Source organism: Calonectris borealis, chromosome 7 (genome assembly GCF_964195595.1).
Source record: "Calonectris borealis chromosome 7, bCalBor7.hap1.2, whole genome shotgun sequence".
NCBI classification, from domain to species: Eukaryota; Metazoa; Chordata; class Aves; order Procellariiformes; family Procellariidae; genus Calonectris; species Calonectris borealis.
The window spans coordinates 13,567,933-13,593,274 of record NC_134318.1 but is presented as its reverse complement, the minus strand read 5'-3'; the positions used below and the strand labels follow the sequence as shown (position 1 = coordinate 13,593,274).

The 25,342-nt window shown below is 38.0% G+C and overlaps 1 protein-coding gene across 2 annotated transcripts in view; it reads left to right on the top strand.

Moving 5' to 3' along the window:
- Positions 1–23,198, top strand: part of GLUD1 (glutamate dehydrogenase 1) — a 30,491-nt gene extending 7,293 nt beyond the window's left edge. For both annotated transcript variants that reach the window (XM_075154316.1, XM_075154317.1), the window contains exons 2-13: positions 4,887–4,967; positions 5,809–5,864; positions 6,754–6,817; positions 8,476–8,570; positions 13,058–13,237; positions 15,004–15,141; positions 16,085–16,222; positions 16,348–16,428; positions 17,299–17,422; positions 18,703–18,794; positions 21,123–21,185; positions 21,835–23,198. In XM_075154316.1, the coding sequence (XP_075010417.1) occupies positions 4,887–4,967; positions 5,809–5,864; positions 6,754–6,817; positions 8,476–8,570; positions 13,058–13,237; positions 15,004–15,141; positions 16,085–16,222; positions 16,348–16,428; positions 17,299–17,422; positions 18,703–18,794; positions 21,123–21,185; positions 21,835–21,954 (1,232 nt within the window). In that variant the 3' untranslated portion in view covers positions 21,955–23,198. The remainder of the gene's footprint in view (positions 1–4,886; positions 4,968–5,808; positions 5,865–6,753; positions 6,818–8,475; positions 8,571–13,057; positions 13,238–15,003; positions 15,142–16,084; positions 16,223–16,347; positions 16,429–17,298; positions 17,423–18,702; positions 18,795–21,122; positions 21,186–21,834) is intronic.
- The last annotated feature ends 2,144 nt before the right edge of the window (positions 23,199–25,342 follow it).

Genomic DNA, 25,342 nt, shown 5'->3' with positions numbered 1-25,342 from the left:
TTGTCATTGTGCTGTTTACCACACTTTCCAAATGGTTAAATAAGGCTAAACAGTTTCCTTATAGGAAAGGCTGGATTGTTTTTCTGGATTTAGAAAAATGTACTTGTTCTGAAAGAGCCTAAGGATTGCTTGGAACGTTGGTTCCTACTGTGTTGGGTGTCAATGATTACGTACAGTTGGATAGTAGTATAATCACAGTCTCACTTGCTTACTTCCCAAACTTCATCTAAATGAAAATGTTATACATAATCCAGAGTTAAAACATTAAGGAGCTAAGACTTTACAATAAACGCTGGAGCTGATTTATGGGTTTGGTTTGGGGATTTTGCTGAATAGTTTGAACAAGGTGAGCATCTTTACTGAAGCTCCTTTAAACGCTGGGTGTAATGTCAGCCTTTGGACAAGCTCAGGCAAGCTGTTAACCCATAGAGCCGCTGCAGAATCCAGTGTTGCTAATTGGGAGATTAATATGGCTGTAGTCAGTCCTAAAATGTTTCAAATGAGATCATGAAATCTGTTTTGCTGAGTGCTGTATAGATAGTGTAGGATAGCTGCTGCCCTGACATGCTTGTTCTGATGAGCAAGCATTTTGCAGATAAGAGGTGAGTAGAACAAACGCACCATCTTAACAAGAATTGTCATCTGTAAAGGATCCAAATTAGTTTCAAAGATCAAAAGATGATCATAACTAGAAGAAAACACCGAAGTCAAAGCAGGACAAAAGCCTTGGTTAGATATTAATTCAGACTGAGATGCAAATCTGTTCCAGGTTCTGGGGAACTTGAGAGACTTGCTAAGATTTGCAAGATCCTTAGTGCAGGAGGAGTAGTTTACCAAGTGTTTTGCTCTGAACTGTTACTATGGCAACTGTTTAGTTTTGAGACTTGTCTTTGAATACCTCATGCTCATTAGTGGTGAGGGCATACGTGGATACTACCATTTAAGATCACTGCACTAGAAGATCAGGAAATAATTACACTAACTTTTCTAAGTGTAGCTTTTTAGGCAGTAATCATCCTTAAAAGGTTGGTGGTTCTGTACAGCATGTTTTCTAAGGAAGCATAATAAACACACTGACCATCACAGAACATACTGAAATCTGTACAATGTAAAATCTAGTAGGATGTATAGCCAGTTTTCTTTGAAATCAAGATCTTTGTTACACGCCTGTTAGTACACTCCTTAGTATAAACCTCCTGAGTAAAATGGTAACTGACGGCTATTATTATAGAATCCAAAATACAGTCTTATGGATAATTACTACATTAACATTTATTTAAAAAATACTGTGTTTCAAGTGCTTTCCTACCTCCATTTGGAAAAGTGGAAATTAATCCATAGCATCTATCGAAGAAGCTAAGCCTAAATCACGAGCAAATTTCACTTTGGTCAAAACAATTATTGGGCTCAGTGCAAGAGGTAACTGGGTAAAGTATAATATCTCCAAAATACAGATCATAAAAAAGAAGTTTTAAAAGCATAGACACTGCAATGTGATGATAAAGCATTCTTTTTATACTGACCAGTAACAAAATAAAATTAAAATGAAAACATTTCCTCATCTAGAAGGTCTTGTGCGTAGAAAAACAAAGTCTCTCTTAGCATACTGTTTAACTTCTTGGGGTGTGGCAAGGAAAGAGAATTCTCAACTAGAACAAGAATTTGTATGTTTTCCAGTGAAAAGTATTTTCCATGGCAGTGAGTCATACTGTAACTTGAGGCTTTCTTCAAACTATTTTTTGTAGCTAATTTGCTGTAAAAGTCACAAGTTTCCAGAGACTTACTGCATGGGACTTGCCAGGGTTTAAAAAGATTATAATCTTGCTGCGTAGCAGTGACTTTCATTTGCTTATGTATTAAGAATCTTAAAAAAACCCCAAAAAACAACAGTATTTTATCTGTAGGGTCCATTTTTAGACTCAGACTATTGAATGCATAGTAACGGTGCCAAACGAGCCATACAAATGCATGGCAATACTCTCCTCCTGCCAAATTAGGAAGCTGTCAAACTAAATTTCACTGATGTCCAAATAGAATATAAATTAAGTCTTTTATCTTTGTGCATCCCCTTGCAGATGGAATGTACAGCATTCTCAGATGTCTGCTTCTCATCAGTCCTAACAGCTTAACGCAAATAACTTCCCTGTCAAGAGGTGGGCCTCCTGTAGAGTAATTACAATTCCTGGAAAACAGTAACTGGCCAAATTGTGAAAAGGAATGAAATCTTAGCACACCTTAAATGTTACCCACTCATGCCACAGAAGGGGAAAAATCATCACACCTGTCAGGGAACCTGGAATCCACACTTTGAACTATGCCTGACACGGTAATGAAAGTTTTTAGCAGATAAACTGGAACAAAGTGGCTAGTGAAGTCAGCACAACTCTCAGAATTGACTAGCATCCCACTTAAGAAGATAAAGCCAGCAGACAAGCCATTTCACTTAAAGCTGATAAAAGGCTAGAGAAGAAGCTAAATCTTGCTCAAAAATAGGAAGTTGTCCAGAAAAGGACAGTTTCAGCCTCAAGTCTAAACGTTTTCCCTATTCTGGTATATGTACGTGGGAGACAAATAGGCATCTCAGCTGAAAGCCTTTCAGTACTTTGTTAGTCTTGGGGCTTTTTCCCTAGTTCTCTTGGTATGAAAGTTTAATATTTATTACAGTAAAGTTTATCGTAACCCTTGACTGTAATGCAAGGAAACTGGAGATATAACTGTTTTGCGTGTGTTTGAGTCTTCTAGTTAAACTGTTGCTTGTTCACCTTTTCAGATCCCATCTTCAATATGATGTGCAGAAGAGGCTGTTCTCTCCTTTTGTATTTTGCTTCACTGTTAAAACTGTATAAAATAACTATCCCTAACTATTTAGCCCACTGCTGGTTTCCATACATCAATAAACAACATTTTGTGTGCCTGCAGGAGTATAGTTATAGCAAAACTGCTTTGTGTATGCAACTTGAAGTTTGAATAAATATATGGGTTGAATAAATACACAGTGACCTAGTTCAGGTGGGGGTGGAGGGGCAGAGTTCATTTCTGCCCGGCATAGATCAGGGCTTCAGACTTGGCTGGCTTGAGCAATGCTTAAATGAGACCTGTCCCCAGAGTACCTGCTCAACCAAGAGGGAACAGTGTCCCCAGGCAGAACAGTCAGTGCCATAGATGGTGTTTGTTCTTGCTCAGGGCTTGACAGAAGGATAACCACTCCTCTGAAGGATCAGAGTAGGAAGTGTTAAAAAAACACGTATGTTGTAACTTTGACCGGTCTGTTGGGCTCTGATAGATTCCTCTTAAATTTCAAGTATTACTTCCTGTGCGAAGGTTCTTGAAAGCCCAGACATTAACACCTTACAGCTACTTAAGTCAGAAACTAGTTAGTTTGCTTTTGGAGACCACCCTTCCCCCATATACACACTAAATTTAAATTCTGTTCTGTGGAGGCATGGTACTTTCTTTACTGATTGAACTACATAAGAAAGCAGCACTTGGCCCTCAGCTTTATTTGAGCAGCACTCAGTTCCTCTGAAACTGGGATTGTTTCCAGAGCATTCAGGAATGGCTTTCATAGCAGCACAGTGCTTTAGTTTGGATAATGTATGCTGGCCTTTTTTCACTCCTGAGGACCTGAATATGGTCTTCCCTTTACATAATAGGAAACTTGTGGTGCCTTGTCCTAGCATCTAAAGGACACTCTGTGCCTGCTACAAACTATCGTGCAACTTGGCACAACCTACAGCCAAGGATTTGGGGAGTAGAGGTGGGGATAATAAATTCTTCATGGCTTTGTTATAAGCTTCGTGATGTAGAAGCTTGGATAGAAGCTAACATATAGCTGTAGGTTTTTTGGTGGGTGGCTGGGGCCACATGACTGTGGCCCTGTGTTGATCTGAAGTGTCATGTTTAGGCTTCTGTAGTTCTGTATATGTGCCCTGTCAGCTTGGTTAAATATTTTCCACTCTGCAACTACCTCCAGAATAACTTTTAACTTTGAGTTCAGTCAATTTATTGGATGGCTACAACCCATTTTTTAGAACACTGGTAAGAGTCAGGCTGGTGACAGATCTCCTCACTCTGTGTAATCATTTTCCACTCAGTTTTGAACTCCGTGATGGCTGGGATCACCCATTTTGCATCCGAGCCGCTATCAGACCACAATAATTTGAATTTGCATCTGGACCATGTGTCAGCACACGCTTGCAGTTCTGCGGAATGACTTGGAGCAGGGGATGCAGGTGTGGGCTGGCTTCCACACGGGTGCGGGATGGGTGGCCTGGTCGCACAATCTTGCTGGGGTAGAGTTATTCCATCAAAATGTTTAGAACAAATTTGAATTAGAAGAGTGGCTTGCTGCTTGCTGGTATGTGGCTGTGCCTAGCAGCCAGACCTCTGATGCTACGTATGGTTTTGCTGGTCCGTAGCCAACGTATTGCAAGGCTCATAACTTAACAGGAGCTTGCATTACTCTAGCAAAGAGATCTTGACTATAGCCTGTACTGATAAGTTACGTTCAGGAACGAAGTTCATCTTGTATATGCAATGAACGAAGTCCAAAGCTAAAGATCTTATGGGATGCTGATGAGCTTTATCAGCCTCTTGAAAACTCTACTCTGAGTTACCTATCAGCTTGGCTTATCTTCCTCCCCAGGGTTGAGTGCTGCTGTTAAACTACTTAATAGTGAACAGCTGAAGTCTTCAATTTCTGCTAAGTAAAAGATAGATATTTAAGTAGGAGAATGGGGGATTGTTCTTTAAGCCTTAAAGCAAATACGTGGATAAATTACATACATGCACATTATAGATGGCTGGTCTAGAATTAAGTTTCCCAATTTATAAATACCTGTGAAGTTGTTCAGTGAATTCCTTTTTTTCTCATGCGTCTTTTGCAGGTATTCGTTATAGTTTGGATGTTAGTGTGGATGAAGTGAAAGCCTTAGCATCCCTAATGACATACAAATGTGCTGTGGTTGGTAAGTGATAATTTTTCAAGCAAGGATACAATCTTTCATTTCAATCAGTACTGATGTAATTTACAGAAAAGCATCTAAAGGATTAAATTAAGTTTTAGACACTAATCTCTGACTAAAATCTGTAGCAAGATGGGAAAAAATACATAGTGACCAAAATAATAATACATATTCCCTCTGCTGTTACTGTAGATACTTGAATAAAGTTACATTTTCATTGAAAAGTCCAAATTCTGCTAGTTAGCCCCTCCCGTAAAAGTACTGCTCTTGAACTCAAATCAAAGTATGACAAACTTAAATTAGGAGGGGGCTAATTTTAGGGGGAACAGACGGAGGCTGTAAAGGATTCAGGCAGGGGGACTGTGGAGAGAGAAGAATAAAATTCCTTTATGGGTCATAAAGAAGTATAATTCATATACGGCTGCTAAATTGTAGGGGCGTTTGGAGAGAATCTGCACATTATGTATAAGAAAACAAAATACTTCTTAATGTATATAGAGACACTTCACTTAGGACTTCCAAAGTAAAATTGTTTGAGCTAAACCAGTAAAATATAAACTGTAAAACTTACTGTTTCTACAAGTGCCAAGTGCAAAAGCTTGAAGCATAGAAAATTTAAATCATGAACTTCTGATTTTCAAAGACCATTTTCAAGCTGCGTTGAAAGATTTTCCATTTTTATAGGAGTACCTAGATAAGATTATAGCTTACGCTTGTGAAGCCCTAAATGTGGCAAAACCAAATTCACCGCTAAAATCAAAGATATAATTCCTCACACATATTACTGATGCGTTCTGCCTCTATTGTTGAAAAAGTAAAATGATTTTCCTTTGCATTCTTATAGATGTGCCATTTGGTGGGGCAAAGGCTGGTGTCAAGATCAATCCCAAGAACTACACAGTAAGCTTAATCATAGATAAAAATTTGGTTACCTGCAGTACTGAAGCCAGCCAGTTATAAAAGCTCTTCTAAGGGCATTACTGACCACTTAAAACTTCCTGCCACTTCTGCCTCTGTAAAGGCTGAATTTAGCTTGTGCATGCAATGGGTAGGAAAAGAATGTTTAAAAGGTATGTGTTTCAGAGGTGGAATACTTCAATTATTTAATTTATTACTTTTTTTCTTAAAGTCAGAAGACTACAAATAATTTGGAACCTGAAATTTTTTTAAGTTGGTACTGTTAATAAAGGCTTAAATTAAATTATTCTTAGAAAAAAGTTAATGTGTTTGTTTATTTTGACAAATAGTTTTATGCTCCATTAAACCTTTCTATGCAGTGTTCCAGTGTGAATAATAACTAACTCGGCTTATAAAAAGTTTACTGCAGGCTTGCCTTCTTGCCCTAATTAAAATAACTTGTACAGAAGGGCATAGTAGAATACGTAACAGATATTCTAAGCTCGAAACTCCTGTAAGAATTTGTGTGAAGTCGTTCTACTCTGTTGATTACACAACCAGCAGGCCAGCTATTGCTGTTGCTGATTATAAATCTCTCACATAGGATATCAGATTTGTTTGCTGGAAATCTCTGCCACAAGCACAGGTGGTTCTTCCTGTGCCACACTCCCGACTTGTCGTGGATCAGAATGTACGGAAAGAAAGCCGAATGTTTCCTTGTGCTGCCTGAGTACCGAGAGTCTGTTAGGGAGTGTCATATAAATTATATAAATATATGAATCACCCTTTCTTCTAAAAGAAAAGGGCATCTGTTTATGTTTGGGCATAAGTTCTAGCAAATATTCATAAACACTAATGATTTCTTGTGATATTTATTGCATTTTCTCTATAGGACAATGAATTGGAAAAGATCACAAGAAGGTTTACCATGGAGCTGGCAAAAAAGGGCTTTATTGGTATGTTGTACAATTTTACTACTAAAATTTAGGAATCTGATTTATTGTGCATTGGCAGCGTCCACTAAGTAGTATCCTTAAATAACCATATTTTTCAGAGCTGGGTATAGAACTTTCAGCAAAGAGCAACAAAGAATTGAGTCATTGCATCTTAGTGCATTTTAAAGGGAACTGTGTCTTAACTTTTTTCTGGTGGCTGTTCTGCTATGAAAAGCCACAAAAGCTGAGCTCACAGGATCCAAAGTGAATCACATTTCTTTTAGAGGTAGATTATAAAGTTGTGACCAAGTTTGTTGCAATTTTAAGCTCTAATATCGGGCTCGTCACTGTTACTGTTTCCTGTAGTCTCAGTGGAGGCTTTTGGCAGACATCTGAGGAAACAGAGGAAGGAAATAGAAGATCCACCCCAGAGAAAGTTGATGGCTTCACCCATGGCAACCACAGGCTGCAAGAGAAGCATAGGCAAGAAGCGTAGGTGCCTGTTGTAACAGAACCTCAGCTTCTGTAATGCTAGTAGGTGTTTCAATCAGACTCTCAACCCTGAGTTGTTCTGATAGCTTGCTGTCTGGAGTTTCCATCTGGAAGTCTCCTCTGGAGAAAGCTGAATGTTACTAGCTCGACTTGTAATTAAATGGACTATCTTTACCTGGGGGAGGTTCTTACTCGACTGAATAATAAGGCCTGTAACTAGTTAAAGGTCTGTCATGTATTCCCTGATGTCTAACTGCCCCTGGGCATGTATAGCCATTTATCTGCATTTTCCTGCTCTTCATCCAGAGCGTTTGTCATCTAAATTAAGCTTCTGTATAAGCACACTTATTGATGTTACATGTGACTAGGAGAACACTGTTCACTATGCCAGCTATAGTGATTGTTAGTTCAGTGACAACTAAAATGGTTTGATTAAGTTTTTCTTCCTTTTTGGCTCTATGGTTGGGCTACACAGCTTTCACAAACCTTTCAAAAATACTTAGGAAAAAAAATGTGTAGAGGCAGAGTTGCATTTAAAATCTTGCTGAGCCAGTCCCTCTGATCTTAAATAGGTTGGGCAAATGCTATTTTTAGTTATCTAGAAAAAACAGACAGAATTTGCTTTTATTACAACAGATGTGCGAAAGTTCTTTCAAAGGTTTATTTCGTCAAGAAAGATGTAATGTCTCTTCCTTGAAGTGAGGGGTAAAATCAAATGCATGTGCTACAGTACAATGACTAGGAACAGCCTATCTTCAATTTTTAAACTCACCCAGGAACAAAAAGGAAATTCTAAAGGAAAAAAACCCCATTAACATCATGGTATATAGAAATCATACCTAGAAAGCGCCCTTCTTGTTGTTACAGCAATGATCTTCAGAAAAATAAAAATATAAATATGCTTTTGATGCATTACCTTACTCTGACTTTTTATTGACAAACTGACCTTCATTTTACCGAATGGCTTGTGTGAAAGGTTGGAGGTTTTGACAGTATTGTACAAAGGTGTGATACGGCATCTAAAACTGAATTGAATCCAGAAGAATCTGTTGATTGCACAATAAACTGAGGATTAAACAGGAAAACAGTTCTTCTCTGCCAAGCCCTGCACAGTTCCCAAGGGAATAATGGTTAAAGATAACTATTCACGTTTGATCCTTAAAAGCTGTTTTCACTGTTGCCAACAGGGCCTGGCGTTGATGTGCCTGCTCCTGATATGAGCACAGGGGAGAGGGAGATGTCCTGGATTGCCGACACCTATGCCAGTACCATAGGACACTATGTAAGTTTTGAGCAGAGGCTTTGAAGTAGAAAAGCTTTCTTGGTCTTTGCAGAAATGCTTTTATCTAGAAATTTATTACCATGCTGCTTAATCATATAATTTTATTTAATTATGTGGATCTAAAAATACTTGCAAACTGTAACAACTTAATTGGTGTGAAGTTTTTAGGGTACAGTTAAGGGAAAATAGCTTTAAGGTTAATGTTTTTGTAGTAGGCTTAAATTAAGTTTGATACAATACTGATTGCAACTGTTCAGCAAAAAGAAAAGACACTGTTTTTAAGTCTCATACTTAGTCTAAAATTGGTTTCTATTTCTACCATTTCCCTCTGTTTTTCATTAGTACTATAATTATTAACTTGAAGTTGTTGAACAATTAATTTAAAATATTTCATATAGTCTTAAAGTACTGAAATCTTTCCGTTTCAGACTACTGAATTCACAAGTGTTATTAAATAAATGCTCTGGTTTTGTGCATTCAAGAGACCATATAAATTAAGTTCGCATTATTGGTATAATCTGTAAGAGTATTGAAGTTCTCTGTGGTCCCCTAAAAGTAACAAGTAATCAGTGTAAACTTCAGCAAATTCTCCAAAATGTAAAGCAACAGGACACTGATACAATTTATTGCCCAGAAGGCAATAAAAAATTAAGTTTTTAAAAATTAATTTTTAATTATAACCCTTAATTTGGCCTTTGTCCTTAGATTGCTGGGATTATTTGTACCTGTTTTGACTGTACCAAAAACATGGCTGTTGACCAAACACTTTTGTTGTATACTTTTGACAGGTTGGACAAAAGAAAAATGTATTACAGACAACTTCTTTCTTAAGGCTCTACTGTCCGTGCTACCCAAACTTTCTAGCTGCTCTTTCAGACGTTGTTTCTGCTACTCCAGCAGGTCATACTTCGTTAAGGAGCCTTGTCATAACTTCATATTAGGGTGTTGCTATGCTAAGCTATCACATGTTTGCCTATCCCAGCTCCTTTTGAATTGAAGAGACTCTTCCTTTTCACTGTCTGCAGTCCTTTCCAACAGTTCCTCAGAAATAGAGCAGGGTGTACGCCCCCAGTAATAAGGCGTTAGAGCCACCCAACACGTATTTCTCCCTGGCATGTCTGTTCAAGACATGCCTGGCTTTCCTGAGACAGTCTCTTGGCGGAATACTTGTCTTGTGCTGTCTGGTGCCTTTACCAATAGGAGGAGGGGATGGCACAGGTTCTTCTAGATCTGAAACACAGTCTAAGGTATCCTATGGCGGGGGGGGAGGAGTACTTGAGGAATAGGCTACGACACGCTGATTAGTTGAGTTAAATCACTTTTACACAGAGGTGACTGTTAGATAAGGTTATCAGTATAAAACATTACTTGCTTTTTGTTATTCACATATGTAAATGTAAATATTTTATTTAAAACTTTAAACCTGATTAAAAAAACCCCAAATTATGACTTCAAAAAGACTTCAGCATGCAGAGTGGCAACTTGCTCCCTCAGTCATAACTTAAAATTCCAACATTTAAGAAAACTACTGCCTCAAAGCATTTTAAGTTTTAACATTTAAGTCATTGCACTAAAATGCATATTTCACTATGATACGACAGCTTTGCTATATTACAACTGACACAGAAGGCTCATAGCACGTGACCTGCTTTAAGATTTGCTGTATTTGTTAATAGTTCACGTACAGTTTTATACAGAAGCTTCAGTTTTTTTAATAGGTGGAAAACTAAACACTGATACAGGAGAAGATTTTTAAATGGCTGAATTTCTCGTTCTTTCCACTTTGTCATCTCAGCTTGTTGTGTAGTCCTACACATACGCATGCTTTAATGACAAAAGAAAACAAACCAACAACTACTGAGGATAAAAGTAAAATTTGAGTTATGCTACAACAGCTTCTTTTATTCCTAGGCCCTCTCTGCATGAAGAATAAAAAAACCTGAGAGGATTTAGGTACATTTTTCTGAAAAGTGAATTAAAGAATTGAAATAAGGAAAAAAATTAAATCAGTTTACTTAATTTTGCTGGGTTGCTTGTTTGTACATGGAAGAGAGAACAGTAGCCATAGAGGAACTTATGAGCCATTTGTGGAGAATGACCAGGTGTAGAGAAGGAAGGTGGGAACTCCGACAAGGCTGCAAAATGTGGAATAACCTATCAAAACCAGTTTGTAGAGGAGGATGTTTCAGATAACTGTCTGGTTGAGACACCAAGAACAAAAATAAAGGTCATTAAGGAACTACCAGATATATAAAAGTGACCAGGGGGAAGGAGGAAGGGGAACTAAGAAGAGAAAACGATCATTGAACAAAACTAAACTAACCGTAATTCAGAAAACAGATGGAAGCTACGCGAGGGACTACATTCAATTGAGTGGAAAGATAACTCTTCGGTGAGATATCTACAGACCTAATGAGTCAGTGTGGTTGCACATAGATGTGTTCAGGGAGCTTGAAGTGGAAAGGAAAAGCCAAATAACAGGTATAAACAGATAGGGGAAGTCTGCTTGAAATCTAACATACAGAGCCAGGAAGATGGAGAGACAAGGAGAGTATCATTGCAGTGTGGGAAGGGGTTAAGAAACAAGCAAAAGTTCAGTGTCTGAACTTTGCCAGCTAAGTTCATAGACTATTATTACTAGTATAGAAGTCTTCGATGCTTGCCATAAGCCATTTTACGAGCTTCTCCTCAAACTCATAGTCTTTCTTTTTGTCCCAAGATGTGTTAAAAATTTTTTTGATTCACTTAAAACGAGAGTTTTTAGGACTTTGACATTGACTGTGGTTTGTATATGTGACTTCAAGAAGACCCGGACCTGCCTTCACCTCATGCTCTGTTTTCTTGCCAAACCATGCAAGTCTTTAATAACTACCATGTTAACTGTTCCAGAAAATCCATCTTAAGTTGCTGGATCACTGAATTATATATGGCTAAAGTTTTTGATTAAATTCATCCTTTCCACTCTTCTCTACTTCCTGACACATCCAACTGACTTTTGGGACATGTGAAGGGACTTTAATAAATACATTCTTATGTATGGTGGGAGGCTGTATTTCTTCAAGTACTTATAAAACATACTTCCTCCTTTGTGAATGCATGAAGGCTAAAACATAGTTTCAATCTGAAACAGAATGAAAACCTAAAAATACCTCAAAATGCCGGGCAAAGTTGTTCCCTGCAAAACACCACCACAGATCGTGTTTATGGTCGATATGCCACCAGAGGGAGCATACAGCTTAGTGAGAGCCATGCAGCTACATTTTGGGAAACTGAATTAGGAATTTTGTGGCAAGCCCAGTATCACTTTTATTGTTTTTAAAGAGAGGTTATCTTTGGCTTTATATGGCTAACTCACTATCATTTTCAAATAATAAATAGTTTTCGTTTCCATTATGGCTCTAGTCCTGCCGTTCTGCCTCCGTTTACTTTTGTCTGCTCCTTTTTTCCCTCTCACCAAGCATCCTGCGCTCACACCACAGGCATGCAAATACATTTGGCACGAGTGAGGGAGAGGAGGGAGCCTCCCAGCGAATATGTGGCTGGTGGAACAGAAACCCATCCGGCTGCTGGCAGACTCATTTCAGTGGATTCCCTTTCATCCCCCCTCTTTCACTTGTGTTGGATGCCAAGCCACTGTGTGACTGTGCTCCCAGGGTGTGGGAGCATGGGAACCAGTGGTGACAGAAGAGGGATGCCCAAACAGTGTCTAGTTTGGAAGAAGTTTTTTCAAGTTATTAATTTCAATTTGAAAAATTAATTCCGGTTTTAAATAGTCTATTTTATCTTGGCTAGCTGTCTAGCATATGGAAAAATTAATTTTATTACCACCAAGTTAATGATGGAGGCTTGATTGTACATATTGCTTTTCTGAATAAAAGTAGTAAATACTTATCTAACTTTTCACGTATGACCTTTGTAATGTAGATTTTCCTCTGAGGTCAACAACAGGAAGGTTTTAGGCCTTTATTGTTGTTTCAGAATAACTGAATTTGGTATAAAGGAACACTAAACACTGTTTAAAGATGATTAAAAACCAGTCCAAGGATATGTCTGAGCCCTTTAAAAGATTAAAATGTCAAGAATAATGATGGAAATTATGGCTTTAATAGGAGCTAATTTTGAGAAACATATCCCTCAAAGCTTTTCGATTTGTCAAAGGTCTGCTCGTTGCTAGCAGTGCAACATGGATGCCACCATAATTAATTAACCACAGACTGAAGTTAACGTATACACTTAAATACAACAAAAAATTAAATAGCATATCCAATATCGCATTATGCAACTTCCCTGACATCTACTACAGAGTTTCTGAGAAGGTGTTCACACAAACTCAGGAAGAAGATCATCTTTACAAACTAAGTGTGTATAAACTATATCATGTTCTGACTCTTACGATTCCTGTTTTCCCTTATCTCTAAAATGTGCAAAACTACTTCTTCCAGTGTTTGATTAATTCCATAGCTCACAAGTCCTTCACTGTTTTACAGGATATTAACGCACATGCATGTGTAACTGGTAAACCCATCAGCCAGGGTGGGATCCACGGACGTATATCTGCAACTGGTCGTGGGCTTTTCCACGGAATTGAAAATTTCATCAATGAAGCATCATATATGAGTATGTTAGGAATGACTCCTGGATTTGGGGATAAAACATTTGCTGTTCAGGTAACTTTTTTGCTTCAACTGCAGGGAAAAAGTAGTAAACAAACTTCCAGTAGAGCTGCTTTTAAAAAAAGCTGTAGCAATAAATCCTGTTAGGGTTTTACGACTTCCAAGTTAACCTTTACTCTCAAACTTCAGAAACACTCTTCAAGCAACATAGATGACCTTTATTTTGGACTGTTTTATAAAATCTGAACTTTCGATTGCACTCTACAGGCACAAAGCCAGATCTCCAGTCTTTATAAACATAGGCTGCAAAGAAAAAAGTGAAATACTATTACAAGAGTTCTTTAAACTAAGGTATCGCACACTTTTCAGTGAGCTGTGACACTGTTTCTGCCTACACAAAATTTGTTGCACTGTTTTGTAATAAAAAAATTTAGAGAGAGAAGGAATGGGGAGTTATGTTCTTGTTCCACTATGGAATGAAGAGTTGGAAGAGTAGAAACCAACACCTTATCCTAAATTTGTAGGGTTGAATGTACATTTTTGGTGTTCATAAGACTTCAGGATTTATGCAGCTGAATTTTGAAGGGATTTGATATTCAGTAATATGCATTATCATTCTTAAAATTTTGAAGAAATAACTTGTTCTGTTCAGCTTTGAACAGTATGTTAAATGGAGGATTTGAGGGATTGCTTTGCTTTGTTGTTTTTGGTACCAATGCACTGGTAGTTAGAAATAGCAGAGTAATTGTAACTTCCAGGTTGTCACGTAGTTAACCAGTGGTTAAACATCTCTGCTCTGCATGGACCCAGCAGCACACTCATGTCCCCACACTTTGGCGTTTTCATGCCTGGCAGAGAGCTAACCAACAAGCACTTAAGCATAACTTAGACTGAAAATATGGACATAAGAATAGCTGAAGATTCTTCTAAGAAAACAAGGATACAGCATTGCAAAGAGACCTAATGCATGACAAACTGTTGTACTGAAGTTTGCTTCTAATATATAAACAAAAATCCTAAATATAATTGGAGCTATGTCATACAGGAATTTAATATTCAGCTTTTTTCCAGCATAAAATCTTACTACAAACTTTTGACATGGATCATGTGACTTTTTGGTCTGCCATGTGTGTTCCTTTACTTCCAGAATGTTGGATAATGACCTGGAATTAGGTTTTCTACACCAGTAAGGATGTAAAAAATGCTAATTAAATACAAGATTATTTAAATTTAAATTTAGGCAATCTGTTTTGTACAGGGCCACTTCAGAAATGTATTAGAAATTACATAGCTTCCGACTAATTTGTATATTTTAATGTGAAAAATTAATGATATTCTTGTTTAATGCTTTTCATGTAGGGTGGGTTTTACACTTGTAAGCCTTCCTTACCTAAATTAAATGAGAATATTTCTTGGACTGCAAATGTTAGTCAAAGCTTTGAATAGTCATACAAAAATCTATGAATCCCTCTGAGACAGTGCCAGTTATAAAATAGATACACGTAATGTTCCTATGTTGATAAATATCATAATTTTGACACTTTCGTAGTAGCATTAACGCTTACCTTCTGCATTTCCAGTATAAAAAATTAGCGCAACTGTACATTGCTGGCTACAATGCATAATTTCTACAATGGTATTCATACTAGAATAGAACGCATGTAGGTTTCTTCCATCTTTCCTATACGCATCATCTAATGCCAAGATATGCCAATAGATGAAGAACTATTTAAAGCTATTCAAAGCTATATAAGCCTTAGCAGTAATCATCATTTTTGCTGAAGAGTTAACTACTTTTCCCTTTCTCTTTCCACCTTCAGGGATTCGGTAACGTGGGCTTGCATTCTATGAGATACTTGCATCGTTTTGGAGCAAAGTGCGTTGCTGTTGGAGAGTTTAACGGTTCTATCTGGAATCCTGATGGGATTGACCCAAAGGAACTAGAAGATTACAAATTGGTATGAAACTTAGCTGAGCAGAAATGGTTTCATTTTTGTCAGCTTTGCAAGCACACAGCATGACTGCAGACTGGTGTTAATTTGTGATTTTTAAATCATGCTGCGATTAGGACGTAGAAAATGGCTTAGGAATTCTTTTGGCTTTCTCCTTATCCCAATATGAGTGCAGGTAGTTAACACTAACTGATCTTGTGGCTTTGGCTGTCTCTTTATAACATTGTGCTTTTTTTACCCTTTGACCCGACTCTTAGAAAAATGGCAAGGGCTTGCTGTGTGTGCAGGCTAATTACTTTGGTTTCAGAATGAGAGTTCATGATTATTTTGCCTTTCTTATGACTAAACTAGGAAGGTTGTATCAAGGAACCAGGGCAAGGAGGTTCCTGATTGAGAATCACAAGCATATGGACATTAAGACTTCAAAGTGCACTTTTGCTGCTTCTTACCTATTGGATGTTTCTGAAAAAATGAAAGCCTGTCTGTCAATGACTTGAATATGTAGTTTATAGTGAAAACTGGATATGGTCTTTTTATTTCAGTTTCCAAGAGGAGCAGTCTCGAGGAGACAGTTCACATGCACTAAAATATGACCTCCCACTTATGAGTTTCTAAGGGGCTTAATTGATGTGTCGTCTTCTACATAGGGAGCATTTGAATGTTGTTATCACCCCTTTCTCAAAAGAATGAAATACTCCAGAGCCCAAATGGTTATTAGTGGCTTTGGCCAGAGAGCAGTTATGCCTCAATCATGGCAACTTGGACTCTTATCCAAGCTTTGTATCTTGCTTTTTTTGCCTAATCTAACTAAAGATAGGAATTATGTTATGTGCTGTCTTTCTAGTACTATTGCTTCTCCCTTCTTTCTTTTTTGAAAATCAGAAGAAGGGAAGGAAGTCAAACGAGTACATACACACTAAAAACACCCTGGTTTGTTTCCTTCAAACAGCAACACGGGACAATCATGGGCTTCCCTAAAGCACAGCCACTTGAGGGCAGCATCCTGGAAACAGACTGCGACATTCTCATCCCTGCGGCCAGCGAGAAGCAGCTGACTAAGGCCAATGCTCACAGGGTTAAAGCAAAAGTAAGTTGGAGAGTTCAAATGCAAACGAAAAGTGGAGAAGGCCTGTTTAAGTACTAGTATTCCATAATTAGCATGGATGGAAACTAACATACACCTCCGAGTTACTCTGCTGTGATTCCTTTCAGATTATTGCTGAAGGTGCCAATGGGCCTACGACTCCTGAAGCTGACAAAATCTTCTTGGACCGGAATATCATGGTTATCCCTGTAAGGTTCTATTATGACGTTTGATTTTCATCACAAGGGTAATATTTCTGTACATTGTAGCAAGATGTTATTTATTGAAGGTTTTTATTAATAGCCATTCATTCTCTTAGAGTGGTTTTTTTTAACAACCGATGTCTGGGAAACAGGTGTCAATGTTGCTTAAGATTGGTACTTACTTAAAGATCTTACTGCGACTGTAAACGACCAAAGATAACTATTACATGAAGGTTACGTATTTGGAAGAGAGAACAATCCACAATTAGTTCTTAAATCTGTAGTTTTGCATTTTGGAGTATTAGCTGACATTTGCTCAATTAAATAGTCCACTAAGCAAAGGAAGAAGGCAGAGCAAATACACTGGCCAATTTGTTTGTAAACGTTGTGTCTCTGGGTGATGCTCTGACAGAACTGTGTATCATAGATTGTACAGCGTGTATGTTGCCTATAATGATAATTGGAAAGAATATGACCTATCTAGGTATAATGATATCCTTTTCCCAGAGAAAGGATGTCCTGATCAAGTGGTAACTGCTAGCAGGAGTGGCTGATCTTCAGCCTTTACTCACTGAGATGGCCTAAAAATGCCTAACTTTCTTGATTAAAAACTTCTGCTAAAAAAAAAAGAAAGTGGTCAGTCAAGCACGCCTGAACTTCACATATTCTGAAGTCAAGTCCTCTTCTAAATCAGTAGAAGTAATCCCTGCACTGGAGAAGAGAATAAGTGTTGTCATGTAAGAATAACAACTGGATTGTCTTCTGTACCGCAGTTTAAACTAATACTTTGTACATAATACTTCTGCTTGCTTTTCCTTGATACAATAGAGCTGTCTTCGTCACGTGGTCACAATTCAATTTACTATTTCTGTGCAGGATCTTTACCTGAACGCTGGTGGTGTAACAGTGTCCTATTTTGAGTGGCTGAAAAACTTGAACCACGTCAGCTATGGCCGCTTGACTTTTAAATATGAAAGGGATTCAAACTACCACTTGCTCAGTAAGTGTTCAGTTCTGCTTTTGCTGTTTAATTGATAGATTGGACTAGCAAGCACCAAATGTAGGAGAAATGAATACAAAACTATTTTAAATTCACCTTAATTTCCCACAAGTCTATTATTGCTGCATACTGAAGAGTGGGAAAGATTTGATAGGTTAACTGATTGCAACTCTAATGATTTAAGTTAAATGCATAGTTTTTCAGTTATCTTTTAATTCATAAAGTGATGCTTTCCTCAGTTTTGTGAAAATACTGCACTCAAAGCACTTATGTGAAATATTTAGTACTTCTTAATAAACGTCTTTCAGCTGTACGCTTGGTATTTGAGAAGTATTCAAAGTTTGAGTGGGTAACATTGTTCTGCACATACAACAGCAGAGGATTTCTATAAAGGGCAATAATATAATTGGTACAGGCTTATGGCCTACATCTGCTTATAGCCTACAGCTCCACGTAGGGCCATTCTGTGCTTCCCAGTTCCTGGGCCAGAATACCAATTACATGGAGAGAGGGAGCTTAATGGAGAAGAACTGCAGGATATTGCTCCATTTTAAACAATACTCTGTAGAAAACATGAGAATCTCAGGACATAGGACTTGACAAAACATACATCTCAATGTTTTTAGTATAACCTTTTCTCATAAATTATATGTTTCAAGGTGTTTCTAAGGTGGTTGAGGGTTATGGCAATTCTAATTTAAATCCCTCTCTTAACTTCAAGATTGTGTCATCTGAAATACTCAGTGATGTTGTTTAGGAAAGCTTACTAATTAAATTACAAGAATTAAGATGAAATAAGTATAAATTCAAAATACCAAAGCACTTCTAATGTTGTAACGAAAAAAACCTAAAATTCCACATTGGGCTTTTTTCTTAGCAAGTAGTGTGTATGCCAAGTGCAATCGGAGATAATTGATTGCTTTAACTTCAGGAAATATTTTGTCTAATGCTCTCTGTGAAGTTAGGAAAGTTAATCCAGATTGCTCTATCAGCTTTATGAGTTTAGCAAAGTGGGATCAGTAAATCCACAGTCGCTTGCCATGTGACTGCACCATAGCAATATTGCTGCTAATATTGGAGCCATTCACCTATAAAAACAGATAAATCAACATCTTTCCCTTTTCTTAGGAAACAAAACCAAGATGACTGCCTTTGCCCCCAGCCCCTATAGTCTGTATTTCATGCCACTGAATGCTGAAAGTCCTGGGGTCAGCTCCTTTGTCAGGGAGCACATTCCTTTCCTTGTCAGTTACCTTGCCTCTGCCTTTTTTCCTTTCTAGTGTCTGTCCAGGAAAGCTTGGAAAGAAAATTTGGGAAACACGGTGGAACTATTCCAGTTGTGCCTACAGCTGAATTTCAAGATAGGATATCGGTAAGTAGTTGCTCTTGGGTTTTTTTACTGTAACTGTAGCTGTATTCTGATAATATAACTGCAATCTAAATGTTACCATTGTAGCTATTACAGAGGTTTTTGTCCCATGCAAAGCATTAGTCATAGTTAGCCTGATAGCCAAACAAATAAAGCAAGCAAATGATCTGAACTGCTTAGGAATACTGGAAGTAAGCTATTTTTTCTTTCTTTTACTTGAGCCCATGCAAAATACCTCCAATATTGTTAAAAAGCTACAGTTTTAATACAGATGCATTTTGTATTTGTAACTAGTGTTAGATTGCATGAAACTCCATGCCATTCACGTAGTGGAGTTTTTCGGAGCAACAGATTATCTCCATTGTTTAGACAAACCATGTGAGGTTTTTTTTACCAGGGAGCGTTCAGGGAATGATTCTTTTTGCAGGGCAGTAAGGAAAACTTAAAAACCTGTGTTTTTTCCTGAGGCTTTTGTGATACTTGGTATTTCCTGTGCTTTACCTGATACTTGGTATTTCTGCTGGCTAACCTGATAAATACGTAGATTCCATAATTTCTTTGAACCCTAGCTATCAAAGTCTACGGAGGTTTTGTAGTGGGAAATTCTGCCTCAAACATTACCAGAATTTGTTTTGGAGATCTTGTTGATATAGTTTGCCTAGATTTCCAAACAACTTTCAACAAGATCCCACACCACAGACAGTTTGGTACGCTGTTTCTGTAATATAGACAAGAGCTGACTGAAAAATTGCAGAATATTCTTCTAAGACTGAATTAATGAGCAAAGAAATGTCAGGTAAAATTCATTATTATCTAATGTGTAGCAATACACGGTGGGGAAATTTTCATATAAAATTGTGGGTTGTGAGCTCATCCATTTGCATTCAAATGGAAAGTCTGGAGGTAATGACAAAATATGAGCTTAGAAATCCATAGCAATCAAAAAGCAAATCCAGCGTTAGAGATTGTTCTGAAGGGAAAAGAGTAATACTGACTAATGATGCCACAATATAAACCCAGAGTGTGTCTGCCTTCCGAATACTGCGTGCAGGTTAGGTCTCTGTATTTTAAAACATTGTAGATGTGGAGAAAGTTCAGAGAAAGATCACAAGAATAATCAAAGACATTGAAGCCTCTCATACATGGAATAATGAACCAACCGAGGTCTTACTGGCCTGAAATAGTCCTGGGGTGGAGACAGTAATCTATAGAATGAGTGGTGTGAAAATGGATGGGTAAGGATAGATTGTTCACTGGATGGAAGGGTGAAGGAGAACGAGGTGCTGTCAAACAAAACCAGCGGAGTGAGGAGCCGAATGAAGAACTGCGATGGGTCTTAGCACAGCAGACAGTTAAGATGTGGAATACCCTGCCAAGGGATGTATGGAAGCTAAAAGGGTTGGTCGGTTTGTTTTTTAACACAAGTTCAGGAGGAGGTGGGGCAAATGATTGGGGGAAACGATCCAGTGAGTTGTGAAAAACATTAAACTATGCTTCTTCGTCAGGAAGAAATTGAGGGAAATGCATGTAAACTTGGGCCACTGTCAGAGGACAGAAAAAGACTTTAGCCTGATCCAGCATGATGCTAGCATTTTCATAAACGTAAGCTGAATGAATAGCATGGTAAATAAGTTCTGTGGCTTAAGGTAATTGCTGTGGTCTCTTAAGCACAAGCCATAGAAACTGGCCTAGTAATTTCTACATCCAGCCCGAATTGGTATTTGAGAAAAAACATGTATTTTGTGAAGCCAGGTCTCAAATTATTAGTAAGTTACAACAGTCAGGATGATGGAACATTGAAGCTGATAGCCTGAATTAGAACGACTGAGTATCTTCAATTATTTATTGTTCTGTGTATTTAAATTTTAATGGGAACAAAGTTATTGTGGAGTTGCTTAGGGCTAATACAGTGTTGAGAATATGAACTGGGCATCCATGCCCTTCCTAAAACCTGACAGTCTTCAAAACAATTGGAAGTAGTTTGTATAGGTTATTAATTCTTGGAGCTTTTTTGTTTAACATTTACTGTGTGCTTTGAAGGCTGAAAACAGTAGTTACAACATCAATAAAAAATATTAGCATCATGCATCTAGAAGCTAGGCATATAAAAGACTCCAGTGCTTACATCTGAGGTTTTAGAATTGAATTGACCATAATGAGCTCTTCAAGTAACATAGTAAAAGCGATTTCGTTTCTTACACCAGTCATTAGAAGAAAATGAGAGAGCAAGCTTCAGTAATTATGGGAATCCAACGTGTCATTTTCCCTAATATATGACTACCACCTTTTTGCATTTTGAATTAAACCCTGATTTTATTCCTGTTGTTGCAGGGTGCGTCTGAGAAAGACATTGTCCACTCTGGGTTGGCTTATACAATGGAGCGTTCTGCCCGGGTAAATTTTGCATTAGTAAATGTACTTGTAGGAAAAAGAATGTATGTGACTTTGCGACAGTTTTTGAATGCGTGGTACAGAATTTCTTTGCAATTAAAGGAGTAGATAAACAGTTCATGATAAGGGAAGTCACTGTGAGTATGAGGTATTTCTGCTCTGTGCAGGGATGGCCAACTTCACCTGAGTATATTAAACATTAGAGACTAATACATGAAATCAGGAAGTATTTTCCGGTAGAAGCGGTAGTAATAGAAACTTTTTAGTTGTCCTCTTGTACCTGACTAATCTGGGACACATACCTAAGAGTGCTTTACTTTGCCATCAGCAGTTTTAGATTAATCCCTTTATTCAGTATTTTTAATTAGTGGGGCAAAGACTACTTGAGACATCTTGTCTCTCCCTGTATCTGAGGTACACGTGCATCCAAGACCTGAAAAGGGGCAATATAGTAATCTAGGAAAGATTTTCTTCACTTTCAGATCTCAGTTGTAAGGGGAATCAAGAAATTTTGGACTTGATCCTCAAAGGATCTGAGCTCTGATGCCAATCTAGCAGCTCTCGTACTCCTAACTTTGATCCTCTAAGCAAAATCTAGTATAGTTCCTATGGAGAAACTTGCAGAAATCATATGTAACCTTTTCTGTTTCAGCAAATCATGCGTACTGCCATGAAGTACAACCTGGGTCTGGACCTGAGAACAGCTGCCTATGTCAATGCAATTGAGAAAGTCTTCAAAGTGTACAATGAGGCTGGCCTGACTTTTACATAAATAGGCCATTACCGCTCCTTGTTGTATCCCATCCCTCTCGCCGTTAATGTACCCTCTTCTTGAAAAAGCTTATCACAAGTTTACATGTAACCACAAAATTTTCTTTTCTTCTGACATTATAGTGGATCCTATTCTCGATTAGTTTCAGTCCAAAACAGTCTTTTTTACAATAAAAATCCATGGATTAGGAAATGGTATACAAGTATGTATCTGAAGATAACAGTTCATCTGCACTTGTGGGGGCCATTCTGGGTATTTCGCCTACAAAACAAAATGGTACATTTTGTGTATGAAAGAGTGGTCTTGCCACCTAAGCCACTTCTGAGACTTCAGATCAGATACTGTACTAGATGAGCACTTAGCTCATTATTACTTCATGCACTTTTGTTTAATGATGTAATTTTTGGCTTTGGCACTTTCAGTAAGGCCTTGTATGATCAATGCTGTGGCATTGTCAAAGGAAGAATGGGCCTCCAGCAGGGATTAACTTTGATAGGAGTCTAATTTTTATTTGTAGTAAAGCTTCAGGCCTGATTCTCTTTAGGCAATGTTTTTTCTTTAACTGTGCTGCTGTTATAGGACTGCCTTTTATTGCTTGTTCAAGCTAGCTTGACTATCACCATGAAGTATGTAGAGGTGACAGACTAATATTTTTATAAGCTGAAACTATCGAGCAACTCTAGTTATGTTTTTAATCAAGTATCTACATAACTATCCTGACTATAGGTTGTTTCCTTTTTTTAAAAAAAGGGATAGTCTGAATTTGGTAAGCAATCATACTTCGGTTTTTTTGGAATTCTTTTTCAGTCTTTTCCTTTCAGAGGCTTTCTGAAAATTAGATGCTGCCTCAGTGAACAACTAAAGTGAAACTGAACCCAGAAACATTGGCCAAACTACAGAGGAGCTAGAATGCTGCTATAAACTTAATCCACTGTCTTAAGACACACAGCCTTTGGGGGTTTTTTGTCATCAGGAGGTCTTGAAAGTTTTGAATATATTGGAGTACAACAAAATGGACCTCAACACAATATTGGATCAAGCACAGTTTTTAAAGTGTAAGGCTTTTGTCCAGTGGAGTCCCCTTGAAGTGCCAGATGTTATTTATGTAATGAGTATGAATGTTTTTTTTAAAAGACAACTAGTCCCTCCCAGAAACTCATGCTTTTTTTCTAACTACTTTGTAACTGCATGACATAACCTGGAGAGAAGAGCAGTTATTAAAAACGTTGACCTTTCCAAACCTACTATGCTGGTGTATTACTATTTTCTATTTCATTCAATAGCTTTCCGTAGTTACAATCAGTCTGTGAATCTTCACAGCACACTTGTTTATTCATTACATGCCTACTGATAAGATCCTGCCTCTAAGGGGCTCACTAACACAGATCTCTCTCTCTTCAACTTGCCTGTCAGCAAGACTGCTGAAGTTGGGTATATTTGGTAAATCATTTCAGGTCTTTACTGGGTCCTCCTTAAATTTGTGTGAAGAAGTATTCTAGTAGTTAGCATGGAGCAATAAGCCTGTGGGATGCATTTAATTAGTGGCTTACTCCATCATATATGCTGATATCTAGGGTTATAAAAGTACTACAGATGACCTAAGTGCAGTGTATATTTATACTGGCATTTATTTTTTAAAAAAATGAGAATCCTTTGAGCATGAAAAAATATCTGTGATCAAGGCGTGGATCTCTAAACATGAGATCTGTAGCTTGGATCATATTTTTCAGTGTAGTTTTTATGTAAACATATATTAGATAGTAAATTGAAACTAAGATTGTACCAGTTCAACTCTGACAAATTGTGACCTACTTCCACCAAAACTTGGAGGCTAAAACCTCACAAATAAATGGTTGCATTATTGAAAAGAGAAAGAATCTTAAAAGCTAAGTTGCATTATCTGGCAGCAAAGTTGTTGAAAGCAAAGTACAGTAGCAGTGAAGAGACTTGGCTAATTTACTGTTGTTCGCCCTCCCTCCCCCCCAGCATTTCCTCTCCTTCTCTCCAGCCAGTAAAGCACCTCTAGTCTGGCTGTGCAGACTTGAAAAATGGGACCCTTTCAGTGTTGGAGCGTATGGGAAGCTGGCATAGCTAGCTAACTGGGATATCTTCTGCCTCCTACCCACTTGGAAGGAAAAAAAGCCAAAAGCTGCACAATGCCTGAATTCCGCAATTCGTTAGAATCTTACGTTCTTGTACACCCACACGTTAACGCTTCTTTTCCCAGGACGTCCTGAAAGAAAGCAGACCTACCACCAGGTATGATTTTGCCAAACCCAGAGATGAGCCCTTAAGGTTGACTGGATTTTGCCTCAGCCAACTTGATTGCAATAGTTACTGACCTCTTGTTAACAGTCAGTGTTTGGGACCTGTGAGGCACGAATCTGGGCATATCCAAAGGCTGATATAAGGAGAACTTGGGGTACTTTCGATCAAAAGTTAAGATTCTTGAGGAGACTGATTCTTGGAGTCTAACTTAAGATTACAGCACATCAGCTGATTTGCCCTTCGGTTGTAGTTAAACACAAGAACCAAACTGTATCAATGAATCCAGACAACTTGTAATAGATAGCCTGTTTTGAAATGGCCCTGTACATTAAAGCTACACTGGTGCTGAGCATTGTTGAGCTCAGTCCTAATGTGATCAGACAGTTAAGACAAAAAAAAAAAAAATTGTAGCACATACCTCTCAAGACCTGGCAACAGCAACAGAGAGAAGAAAGTGGTAAAATTTCACACAGTTGCTGTGAGTTAGTGTTGTTTCAGAGGCTTGGGTGCAAAGCAGCTCTAGCCTTTTCCTAGCCCCTAGCCACAGTTGAAGCAAGCAACCACTCTCTGGGATGTGGGTTATAAATATAACTCTACTGGGGCTTTTTACTGTCACTTCAATTAGGTGTTAGATCAAATTTCTTGGGGAGTGCTCCTCTCCTTACATGCACATACCCACACCCACATGTTTTATCTTCCAGCTAACAACATTGTCACTGCTTATATTCACTTACATGCCACTAGATATTCACCAAGAAACTTGCTAGGGTGTTTGGCAGGGAGCCAGCCAATACCCGAAGTTAGATTCATGCACAGATTTGAACCTGCTCTGAACCACACCTACCACCTAGAGCAAAAGACATCCTTACCATAGCAGGTATTTGTAATCTCTCGTGCAGTAGTAAGTGCTAATTATGTAGATAGTTTGTGTTGAATAGTGGCTCAGTAAGTACGCTGAAGCTGCAAGTGAATTTCATAAGGATGACAACTACAATGTTTGGGGTTACATGCCTCCTGCAAACTACTAAATGCAAGAATATCTCTATTGTACAGAAGAGCAAGTAGAACAATCATTTTTCATCCCAGCAAAGAACATCTGTTGTCATTGATGGCAACTGTC